Raw genomic sequence first — 11,956 nt, 5'->3', positions numbered from 1 at the left:
TTCTAACTATCTACATACCAAGTTTAATCGCAATCATTTTAGATTTTTTGTGGGTACGAATAATAAACATACAATTGCATGCACACGCTTTATAATATTAGTAAGATGATGGCTGATCACCAGGACAAAAAATACTAAAGTCGTGTATGTGTGGGTGTGTGTGTGTGTGTGTGTGTGTGCGTGTGTGTGTGTGTATGTGTGTACTTAAAAATGCGTTGAGCAATCAATGTGCCTGGGCACTGTTTATGATTTTAAGCTTAAATATAATTTAATAAGCAATTTATTTACAATTAAAAAATATTTCCAGATGCCGAAAGTGAGTTCAGTTTGTGGGAAAAGAAGATTTGATATATGTTCCCATAGAAAAGCTGCATACTTTGAAATATGTGTGTGGTTCTCACTTTAATAACAAAGATTTTAATAAAAAGAACAATCGCCTTAGAAAGTCAGCCATACCATCGAAAAATTTGAAAGCTGATCCACTTCCTGATGAAATGTTGTTTGAATTTCCGTGCCATGTTTTTATAAACAATTATTGCACAAATGATAATATCTTTCAAGAGAAGTGCGACAAAGAAGTGTCACCATCCTTTGACTTTATAATTAAATATTCTCATTGTACCTTGACCTATCATAAGTGCAACTATATTCGCCTACATGGTGAATGAAGGATTTTAATTTTAAAATACAATTATTATTCAACATGTGAAAGCTTTTCATTTTATTTCGAGTCCTCATTTTAGTCCAGCCTTGTAATTATAGTGCTAAAATGTTCACTGTATATTGTGAGTTGGATTGATAATGTGGACTCGAAAATACATTATATGAATTTTATCAAAGTAGCTTTAGCGTCGATTCCCACCCAGTAGAATTTATCGATATCGATAAAAAGTGCTCACTACTATGTATTTTGTTCAGTTGGTAGTATTGTTATTTGACGTTCCTGACGTATTCTTCCGTGATATTGGTATTGATACGCCATGTAAATTCGATTTTATTACTTTGTATTAAGTCCTGTCTCTTAAAACGTAGTGATTATATTCTCTTTGAAATAAAGCAAAGAGAATACAAATACTACGTAAGAAAATAAAGATTTAAAAAAAAACCCACGTTATAAGTTTTCACCTCAATTTTAACCCTCATAGGTAATATAATAATCTGTCAAATGAAGGTTAATAGCCAATCGACACATAACCCTACAAATATATACCAAAGAGAATACAAATATATATCCTAAAAATATGATATCCCAACAACTTTTATAATTTAAAGAGTATTTTACAGAGTTATATCAACAGAAAGTAACGAACAGGATGTCAGTTCGCCTATAATTACACGGAAATACATGTAAAGTGAAAATATAGATGAGTATACATCTATAACCTGTGTTATAGTCTGAAATAAATAGTTTTAAGGAATACAAGTGAAAATGTGGTATTTAGTACTGTTAGTTATATTGTCATTAATAGCCTATTTTATCACTGATGAACTTATATTAAAACTTTTGAATTTATTCGTGAAAGCCGGTTTATACGGAATCGACTTGTGCAAAACTGAAAAAAAGAAAATGTAAGTTATATTTTGTAGCTAATCTAATAAATAACGTCCTAAGTTATAGTTTATATCCTTTCTTAGTGACAAAACCTAAACAACATTGTATTATTCTAATAATACAATGTTGTTTTGGATCTCAGCATATAACTGTATGGTAAACATTTTAGTATTTTAGCAAATCTCTTATACAGTGATAATTAATAATTATTTTAAAATTTTTTACAGCCCAGAAGCAATAGGAGTTGTATCAGGATGTGTTTTTTTGGTAGTAAGCTTTTTATTTATTCCAATAATTTTTGGGAATAGTTTAATGGACACTCAGAATTTTCCCCACAATGAGGTAAGTATTCAAACCAAAATGTTATTTTTTTATAAATTCAATCAATTTTTGTTATAAAACAAAACATTTAGTTTGCAGAGTTTTTAGCTGCCTTGTTATCAATATGCTGCATGTTACTATTGGGCTTTGCTGATGATGTCTTGGACTTGAGGTGGAGGTACAAATTGCTACTTCCCACAGTGGCATCATTGCCACTCCTAGTAGTATACTATGTGAACTTTAATTCTACAACATTTATTGTACCCATACCATTAAGGCAATGGTTCGGCATATCCATCAATATCGGTATGTTATTTTGTAATTCTTAAAAAAAACTAGAATTATTTACATGATGAAAATAAGTTTTTCATCATGCTGCCTCTGGAATTTAAATTATATTTCTATGCCTCCTAGCATGATTAATACTGTTAAACAAATGATATATTAACATACATCTTGTTACTATGTAATTTGTTTTTTATATTTAACCAATAACTGTTAGGTAAAGACTCATTATAGGGAGGCCCAAGTTCGGCAGTGGACATCCTCTGGCTGATGATAGTGAAAAACTCATTAAACAATTTATTTAAAAATTTTAAGTTAATATGTTAGTTTCTTTTACCTTAAAACCATTAGTTATAATTTCAGAATTTTATTCATGTCACTAGTGACTACTAAAATAATGAACCAATAATGGCATCATGATGTTAATTCCCATTTTTTTTTCTAAAAGTTTTTAATGTATTCCACAAACTCCCTGATGTTTTTATCTGTGCCACCAGTTGGGAACTCCTGGACTAGGTTATTATAATAATTATTAATCAGGACTATAAATATGCCATACATTAGTATAATGAATGAGAAAAATGGTCTGTTCTTCATTTTTAATGTGTCATTTGAAAAAGTTAACCTTTTTTATTTAAACCACCTCCAAGGGCTGACTCCAGAGGGAGGATTATCTATTTTGTCAAAATCTATTTTTCTTTATGTTGAGCAATCATTTCTTAGCCTAATCTGATGTAAAGACCCTTTTTGCCTGCGAATTTCTATAGCTTTGGAATGGTCCCCTTTCAATTTCATTGATATAGGAGCTTCGACTTTGAAGATGTTGGGATTTCCTAAAAGTTATGTAGGATTAATGATTTTTATTTTGTGTTAAGTTCAGTATACCTTTTATATACTACCACGTTAAAATTAATGGTTTTTGACCTTCAACATCCAAGATACACCTTAATATAAAATAGGATGAGATTATTTTTGCATTGAGTACAATTAGATGTTTTTTACATAATATAATCTACTAAAAATAAAATGCAAAAATCCCTACAATCTAAAAAAAAATTGAACCTTATTATAATTTAAGATATAATGTTAATAAACAATGTATAGAAACATACATTTCTATTCATACTGGGTCATTTTGACATTGCGTTACTAAATAAAACCACATAATATGTACTCGTCTTCACCTTTCCTGACATTGTGCCAAAAATCATCCATTAATAACTAATATTGTCGCGAAAAATCCTGGTTTTAGATTTCTGATATTTTGATAATTTTGTGGTTTAATGTGAATATGACGTGCGCGTGGATGTATTTCTGACTGAAAGTATAATGTTGCTGCTGCAACGAATTCTCTTAGTGTGGTAGTACAGACTATAGCGCGCGTAAAATTAAAAATATTTTTTATTATTATTTATTTTGTTCGAAACTTACACTTTTTATTTTATATCTACGGCTCAACTAACTTATTGTAAAGTGTTATTTCCAAGTAGATTAGTATGTGGTCTCGTTTAGTAACGCGTTGTCAAAATGACCCTGTATAATATGTAGAATTTTGTTTGCGGCGTCGCCCGGATGATAAAGTTTTTCAGGAATAATGAGCCGCAATATATTTTTCTGGAATAGAAAGCAGCGTGTGTCCTTTCCAGGTTCTTAAACTATCTCCATACCAAATTTCATCAAAATGCGTTGCTTAGTTTTTGAATATATCGTGTTCAGACCGGCAGGGCGGGGGCTCTGTTTTATAATATATTTTTTAGAACTTTTTAAGAGGAACAGTTTCGTCATATATAATTATAGCGTCAATTAAACAGTATTCGCAGTGTACCTAACGGAAGCTCTCGAACGGAATATTAACTATACTAGTTATTACAACTGTTCACGTCCCGCCAGTGTTACGTCGCACAGTGGTAAAAACGCGGAAAAAATACCATTTTTTTCAGATCAGATATTGCCATAATTTATGTCGTAAACCTAAAGTAGACAAGTTGGATAACTTGAGCCTAGAAGGATATTTAAATTAGTGTATTCTTTATAGGAAAATTAAGGGCCCAAACTTGCAAGACTGGATGCGACGTAATATTGAGTTAAAAAAGACCTTTAGTTTGAAGTGTCACACTGCTTTATACAAGTTATACTTTAGTTTTATTTTTTATTTTATTTAAGGAAGCATATATTAAGGTATTTAAAAACGATAAAATAATTATTATTTGTACATAAATTTATGTATGGCTAGGATTCAAACAACATACTTAACCTTTATTTCGCCAATTTTTGTTGTTTCATTGGCTGTAACTTTTTTGCGTCAACGAGCGTTAAAATAAAATACATCATAAATAATACCCTAATGATGTAGAATAACTATCAGATAGGTTTCAGCTGCAATAATTTGCAAACTTTTGAAAAATGACCATTTAACTTAGGAGTTTCTTTGTTGTCGGAAAAACAAAAAACAAGGACAAACACATTAATTTTGGTAATTAACACGAAAATAACAGATTCTGACTATGAAATTCATAAATTATCATTTTCCTCTTTATTTACTAATACCGATTTGACAAAGTACTTAATACAGTATTCGATAGTTATGGCAAGTTTCAGCAAATGTTTAAGTTGAGTTACTTAACATTGTATTATCTAGTAACCGCAAAATGCATAAGTGTATTAAAAGTTTAAAAAGTAACTATGCAAATCTTTCAGAAAATATACTATAACAAATACATAACAAATCAAGTAAAATATTTTTGCCTAATTTCACGAAAAGGTGGCTTGCCGCATCAAGAATAAAGCAATATTTTTTTTTGGCAAAAACAAAGAATGGCCAAATAATACATTTCCAATTAATGTGATACCTCCAGAATCCAATGCTATAGAGTATAGACAGTGGCCCAGGACGTTCAAAACGATATGGAGGTGATCACGTAGAAAAACCCAACCTTCTAAACTATACGTGAGTTTGTACATTTCGAATTATATGACCAATACGGTTCACAAAGTTCTTGTTCATGGTAGTAAAATAACTTTCCCGGCTGGTCTATCTATAGTTATTTTAATAGAAGAAGCTCAAAGAGCATGCAACAAGGATTATCGACGTTATAGGTTATATCATTCGAGGGAATGTTCACGTGAGTCAACCAATGAAGACATTATGCATATGCTCTTGACTTCATCAGACCCATTTATAGCTTCAAAATTGTGACAACATAAAAAAATGTCCTTAAATGATGAAGTTAAAGTGTTAGTTTTAATGTATGTTATATAATAATAATTATAGTAAGTAAATCTAACCATAAAATACCGATTTCAATTCATATCTTCCTCAAAAATAGTTTTTTTCGCGGTCCCATACAAACTTTACCACTGTGCGTCGCCGTTCCGTTTCGTTTGCTGTTTGACCAAAGCTTAAGACCCCGAGTAAACGATCGTGATTCGTTGGATACTTTAACGTCAAGCGGGTTAAGGCTGGGCTTATACTAAGATTTATGAATAATTTGATGGGGGACGGCCTTAATCAGAATCCCGATCACTGAGCATGACTATATAAGTATTTCATATTCCAAAGTCTCGGTCATTGCGTCAGCACTATTTTCGATTTAAATTGACGATAAACTTTAACGTTTATACATATATCGTAAAGATCTTCAACGGTCTTTTAGTTCTCAGTCATGAGCTACTTGTTTAAATTTTCTACTACATTGTTGTATGTATCATAATTTATAATATTAATGTTTGTTTCAGGATTACTCTATTATATATACATGGGAATGTTAGCGGTTTTCTGCACAAATGCAATTAATATTTTGGCCGGTATAAATGGTCTTGAAGTAGGCCAATCTGTCATTATTGCACTATCTATTATAATTTTTGACATTATTGAATTAAGAGGAGATCAATACAAAGCACATGCTTTTTCACTTCAAATTATGATACCTTATCTTGCTACTACTTTGGCATTGATGAAGCATAATTGGTAGGTTTAAAATCTTCTAGATTACGTTAAACTGGGAGCACTAGATAGTAATGAATGGTATACTTACCAATATTAAGTAGCTCATAAAAGATTAATGACTTAGAGTAACATTTATATGAGCTTTGAAATTAAATAAAATTTGAATTAAATTTGGTATAAGTACAGAGAATTCGAAAATGATTGGCATTTTCTTACAGGTACCCATCCAAGGTGTTTGTTGGAGACACATTTTGCTACGTATCCGGGATGACCTTTGCGGTTGTTGGTATTCTAAGTCATTTCAGCAAAACGGTTCTTCTTTTCTTTTTGCCCCAAATTATAAATTTTATTTATTCTGTGCCTCAATTATTCCATTTTGTACCCTGTCCACGACACAGGCTACCCAAGTATAGTGGGGAAACGGATTTGCTTGAAGCAAGTAGAACTATCATTATTAAAAAGGACATGAATTCTTTGACTAAAATCATAGTTCATGTTTGCACATTACTACGTGTAATTGATAAAAAAGAAGACAATGAAAGTATAGTTATAAATAATATGACATTGATAAACTTGTTTTTGATCAAATTTGGGCCAATGTCAGAGTTATCACTTACAATTAGACTCTTGATATTTCAAATCATATGTAGCGGTATAGCTTTTATTATAAGGTACCCTTTGGCGTCATACTTTTATGATGGCTAGAACTGTCCTATATGCGTATGAAAAATAAATCATATATTACCAAACTAAATATTTTATTTCCTGGTGTGGGTAAAACAACCTCCTCGTCACGAGTGACCTGCGATATACTACTTTTAATCAAATAATACAATGTCAAATACTTATATGAATTTGGAAAACTATATTGGCGGACGTGGAACTGTTTCAAAAATTGCTGACTACTACAAGCACAGAACCCTCTTTCTTTGACTACCAACAGTTGCCTGTCGCTCAAATTTTAAGCCTTGAAAGTTAAGTGTGAAAAGAAGTGGTGAAAAGGCGATTTTAATAAAAAAAAATAAGAAAATTTAATAATCGTTTTTAAACAATTTAATTTCGGGCACTGTGCAATGTACATGGCTGTTAAATCCAGGAAGATTGAAGTCTTCTATTCTGCTTAAGTTGAACAGTGTATCGTGTTAACATCCTTTATAAGCTACGTAAGACCCGCATCCAAGACCAGAATAACGATAATTGGCTGAAAAATCTTAGTTAAGTAGGCAAAGCTTGGAGGACAATATTATCAACGCGATAATATTAGGTGTAACGCAGTCAGCACGACCCGGCGTGTAGTTTGTCGGTCGCGCGGGTGCAGGGCGCCTTATAATTGATAAAAAAAGATCATGGAGAGAGAGATGTTTCTTATTATTTAAATAAACATATTGAATTTTACCTATCATAAATCTTTATTTCTAGGCAAATTACCTGTGTCCATGTTATGTAGCCAATTTTTTAGAATTAGATCCTAAATTAGATAATATGTATTATGGTTTGCTCAATACACATTTAATTAAGCGTTCTTTGAATTAAGTAGTCTTTCTAATACGTCGTGTTGACTGCAGCGCACGCATTTGCGATTTTAGTGTGTTAAAATGAGCGCTACATTAATGCGGCAAAATACAAAATATGTGGTATTGCTTCACGAATGCGATCAAATTGTGTAGGTTGGGTAACACTCATTTTCAATTAGTTGCATTGGCGAATCAAATTCTACTTAGTTATTAAAATAATATTCAAATTATTTAAGCCCAGTTTGCCTGTTTAGGGCTTCACAACTTCTGAGCAAAAGCTCATCCCACATGTGTAAGCTGACCAAATACAAAAGTGGGACTAATCTGTTTCCAAATAAATGGTAATAAAATTAGTACATACTATCTACATTAACTGTTCAATACAAAACAAAATACTTGAAAATTGTGAAACAGATCCTTAGCATATTATGACTACATAATCAATAGGAAACGTTTTTCAATGATTTCACAAGCGTCACCTGGTGATATATAAATGAAGGCGCAAAAACAAACCAGTGAGTAGTAGTAATGGAACTTATTTAAATCAGTATAATAATTATTTATTCATTAAAAGCAACATTTGGTATACTAATGTGAGAGTACACTGTAAATTATTGATACTTAGATAGGTTCAACATTTTTAAACATTCAAATAACTTCAGTAGGATTAGAACTTATGACTCATCATATCCAATATAAATAAATAGTTTTATTACACATTTTAATTACACATTAGAATAAGTAATGTACATACACTGGTTAGCAAACAAATAAAATATAAGTAATTAGGTCATTATGACACCATACAAATGAAATATGAAACCAAGGAAAATGAATCATTGCAATAAGAATTAGGCTTGGTTTATCCATATATCATACAAAATATCGTCTTCTGTGTCGTTTTCACTTATAACTCTCAGTGTTTTAAGTGTTTGCAAATAGAAAGTTAATTCTGAAGTTACTACGCCATGTTGAGGACTACCATTTGCTATAATATTCATTTTGTTTAATTGCTCTCTTAACTTGTCTTTGAAATTATCATGTACTTTTTTATAAATAGTTCGTATTTGTTCTGCAGGTAGTATATCAATAAGGGCTTCATGTAATTTAACTAGATGCTTAGATATATTACGGAATGTTTGAGAGGGTACAGGAGGTTTGGCATCCCATCCAGTTAATTGAGAACATATCATGTTGCTTACTATGACACAAATCTTATTTTCTATTTCTTGCTTATGACTAATTATATCACATTCTATACTACCAAAACCATTTAGCGATAATTCCTTAGAATGATTTTTTTCCAACAATTTTGTCAACAATGGTAGGAACCATAAAATAACTTGCAGCGATCTCGATACTAATGCAAGGTTTGATGTTGAGATAGTTTTTAACCCAGCACTTTGGATGGCACCTGCACCCAATACTAGTTGGCAACACCGAGAATTAAATAATCGAATTAGCTCCAACATACAATGTACTAAATATTGAACGATAACTGGTGATTGTTTTGTCGCATCACAATATTCAAGTAAAATTTTTATTAAAAGTTGTACTGTAGATACTACTGCATAGCTTTCCTTGTTAATTATTAAGAATTTTCCGTCCGGTTTTCCCACTTCATAATGAAGTACATTTGGTATTTCACCTTTTTCACATATTTTAGATATTACACTTTGTAGTTCATATGGGACATCAACTGTCTTCCACCTCTCAATATTCAGAGATGCTGTAAGTTGTGACCTTCGTTGTGTGTGTAAGCTTTGGATATATTTCATTGCAAAGCTTCTTAATGCCAACTTCATTGCATTACTGTAGTGTCCTGTTATGCTTTCACATTGATTACAGAAATCTTCTATCAATTTAGATAATGCAGACAAATGGGACATATCTGATAGTATAAGATCTTTATCAGTTTTAGCTACTATAAGGTTAGCACACCGTTCGTTACAGTAATCTGAAAGTGCAACTATCATTTTCTTCATCTTTTCTTCCATTGATATAAGTTCCTCTTGAGACATCTCTTCACTGTCACTTCCTGTTACATCTTCCATTTGACAAATTTCTGTTATTAAATTAGTTAATGATAATATCCTTTTAAATAAATTCATCAAATTTGGGGTGACTTTTTGAAGAAATGTTATACCTTCATAATGTAATAACATAGTGTTATCTGCACTGGACCCTCTTAAAACAATTTCAGTACTACCATCTCTTTCTGAAATGACTTCTATGACGGATTGTTTAATAGCAGCTTGAATTGAAGTCATTGATTCAATTTTTAATGTGTCAATAAAATCAAATTCCTTAAGACGAAGTATGCCAGACACAATGCATACAATTTTATCTTTCTCAGGTATTTCTGTCTGATCATGGAGAGGTCTATTCAAGTCTGACACTACAAACCTAACAAATTCATTACTTAACATTTTGTGAATTAATCTTTTCATTTCAGTTAGTTGTGGTGAAAGATGACGAAATGCTTGAATACCGGAAAGACGAGTTGACAATACTTTTTGAGTTGAGCTAATTAGATCAAGTGCTGCTACATAATCAGATGTACTTAGCAATAATTGTATCATTGGTTGTGTTTGCTGCACTGTACTTATTAATTTTAATAACTCATGTACATGACCAAGGTTTTGGTTAATTCTTGTTAAACTTATTAGTTTCAATGGGCTCTCTGTTAAATTATCCTTCACATTCTTTATATTGTTTCTAGTTTTTCTAACCATGTTCACTGCCCGTGCCATTTGTTCCATAATGGTATCATGTGACAGCATGGCATGGAAAAATGCATCTGACTTTTGAGCTACTTGCTTTGATATTTTCATCTCAATGACATCAAGGTATGTGCTTAACGTTTCTTGTAATGATCTTATATCACTGCTTGTATTATCAGAGTTTGATAGCCCAGGAAATACTTTACTAAATACATTTGGATCTTTCAAGGGTAATGCCTGTTCATAAAATATATCTGGTATTTCACAGTCATTTTCAACTATTGTGGTTTTTGTTTTTACAGGCACATTTTCTTTAAGTCTGCAATGCCTTCTATATTTCTTACTAAATTTTTTGCAATAGGTTTCAAAGTGAGCTAGACTTATATCTGGCAAATAAGGGCTAGGGTATATTTCTACCTTCTCTATAAAACTGTCACCCCATGTCTTGGTAAAAAAATGACTCTGCTTACCTCTATTGGGATCATTTAATACTGCTGGGAGGTTTTGTGAGGAAGAATAAAAGGTCCAATCATCTGTGGGACTCTTTACATAACTGTGGTATTCCCTGATATGATATTTAAAACCAGCTTTACGTAGATCTCCAAATTGCAAAGATGAACACATTCCATTTTGTCCATATTGGCACAAAATTAACGAACCTTCTCTGATACTGTGCTTTTCTAGGATATGTCTGTAACAATATCGAACCATTAGGGAAATGGGTACTTTATTTAACATTAGATATTATTTAATTTTTATTTCTAACCTTTCAAATTCCGTTGCTGTAGTGAAAACCAGTCTTGGACAGTGGATACAATTTTGCCAAACTGGCTTGATACATTGAGTGGAATTGTTCTCCATAACATTTTTGTCTTGCCCTAATACAAAAACAAAAGTAAATGTTCTGATTTTCTCTTCCACCAATCTGATAACTTGTTCAATGTACACAAATTAAATTTATCACTTGTTCTGATTTTTGATAAGTGGATGTCAAATTCGTAAATATATAATTCTTTATGGCTTCGCACTCCTAATGAGTCCGATATTTCATAATATTTTGAACCTAAATCCGAAGTTTTCCGTGTGTTAAAAATTTTTCGTTGACGTGCCCTGTCCATAGCATTTTAAATAATTCAATAAAGAACCGGCTAAGGCAAAAGACCACACTGCCAAGTTGAAATGTACTCGTACATTTATGTATAAAACCTGAATTTTATATACCCAGTAATAAACAATCTTATCCTTTAGAAATAAAGTTAATTTAGCATTACCAATAAATATAAATCATGATCAGCTTATACAAGCCGATGCAATAAAGAAACGATTCTGAAATGGCTGCTTTTACTTATAGTCTCAGAACAAGAACAAGCACTTATAGTCATTGCTTACGTCTCAGAACGATATGCTTGTCATTGTTCTGAGACTTACGTTGACAGCTAGTACAGTTAGAACGTAAAATTTCAGGTTCAAGTTTTTTGTCAAGTTGTATGACACGGTCCTCCACCTCAATTAGGCACCGACTCCGAAATTGGTATCCAATATATACCTGTTATGTGAAATTATTTTTTGGTTTTCAGTAGTCTTTGAAGGCGGTCTAATTTTTTGTAAAAAAATA

The 11,956-nt window shown here is 31.6% G+C and overlaps 2 protein-coding genes across 2 annotated transcripts; one reads left to right on the top strand and one right to left on the bottom strand.

Annotated features, from left to right (window-relative positions):
• The first annotated feature begins 1,069 nt into the window (after positions 1 to 1,069).
• LOC115453279 (UDP-N-acetylglucosamine--dolichyl-phosphate N-acetylglucosaminephosphotransferase) lies at positions 1,070 to 6,853 on the top strand. Its single transcript, XM_030181971.2, has 6 exons — positions 1,070 to 1,145; positions 1,285 to 1,569; positions 1,780 to 1,894; positions 1,966 to 2,179; positions 5,894 to 6,125; positions 6,323 to 6,853. Exons 2-6 carry the CDS (start codon positions 1,430 to 1,432, stop codon positions 6,807 to 6,809), a joined length of 1,188 nt encoding a protein of 395 aa, XP_030037831.1. The 5' UTR covers positions 1,070 to 1,145; positions 1,285 to 1,429; the 3' UTR covers positions 6,810 to 6,853.
• A 636-nt stretch (positions 6,854 to 7,489) lies between these two features.
• On the bottom strand, positions 7,490 to 11,480 carry LOC115453277 (vacuolar protein sorting-associated protein 54). Its single transcript, XM_030181966.2, has 2 exons — positions 11,108 to 11,480; positions 7,490 to 11,032 (listed from the first exon to the last, which is right to left on the bottom strand). Exons 1-2 carry the CDS (start codon positions 11,200 to 11,202, stop codon positions 8,470 to 8,472), a joined length of 2,658 nt encoding a protein of 885 aa, XP_030037826.1. The 5' UTR covers positions 11,203 to 11,480; the 3' UTR covers positions 7,490 to 8,469.
• Between the last annotated feature and the right edge of the window lie 476 nt (positions 11,481 to 11,956).

Source organism: Manduca sexta, chromosome 24, assembly GCF_014839805.1.
Source record: "Manduca sexta isolate Smith_Timp_Sample1 chromosome 24, JHU_Msex_v1.0, whole genome shotgun sequence".
NCBI lineage: Eukaryota > Metazoa > Arthropoda > Insecta > Lepidoptera > Sphingidae > Manduca > Manduca sexta.
Note: the sequence above shows the minus strand (reverse complement) of the source record. Positions and strands in the feature narration are given on the sequence as shown.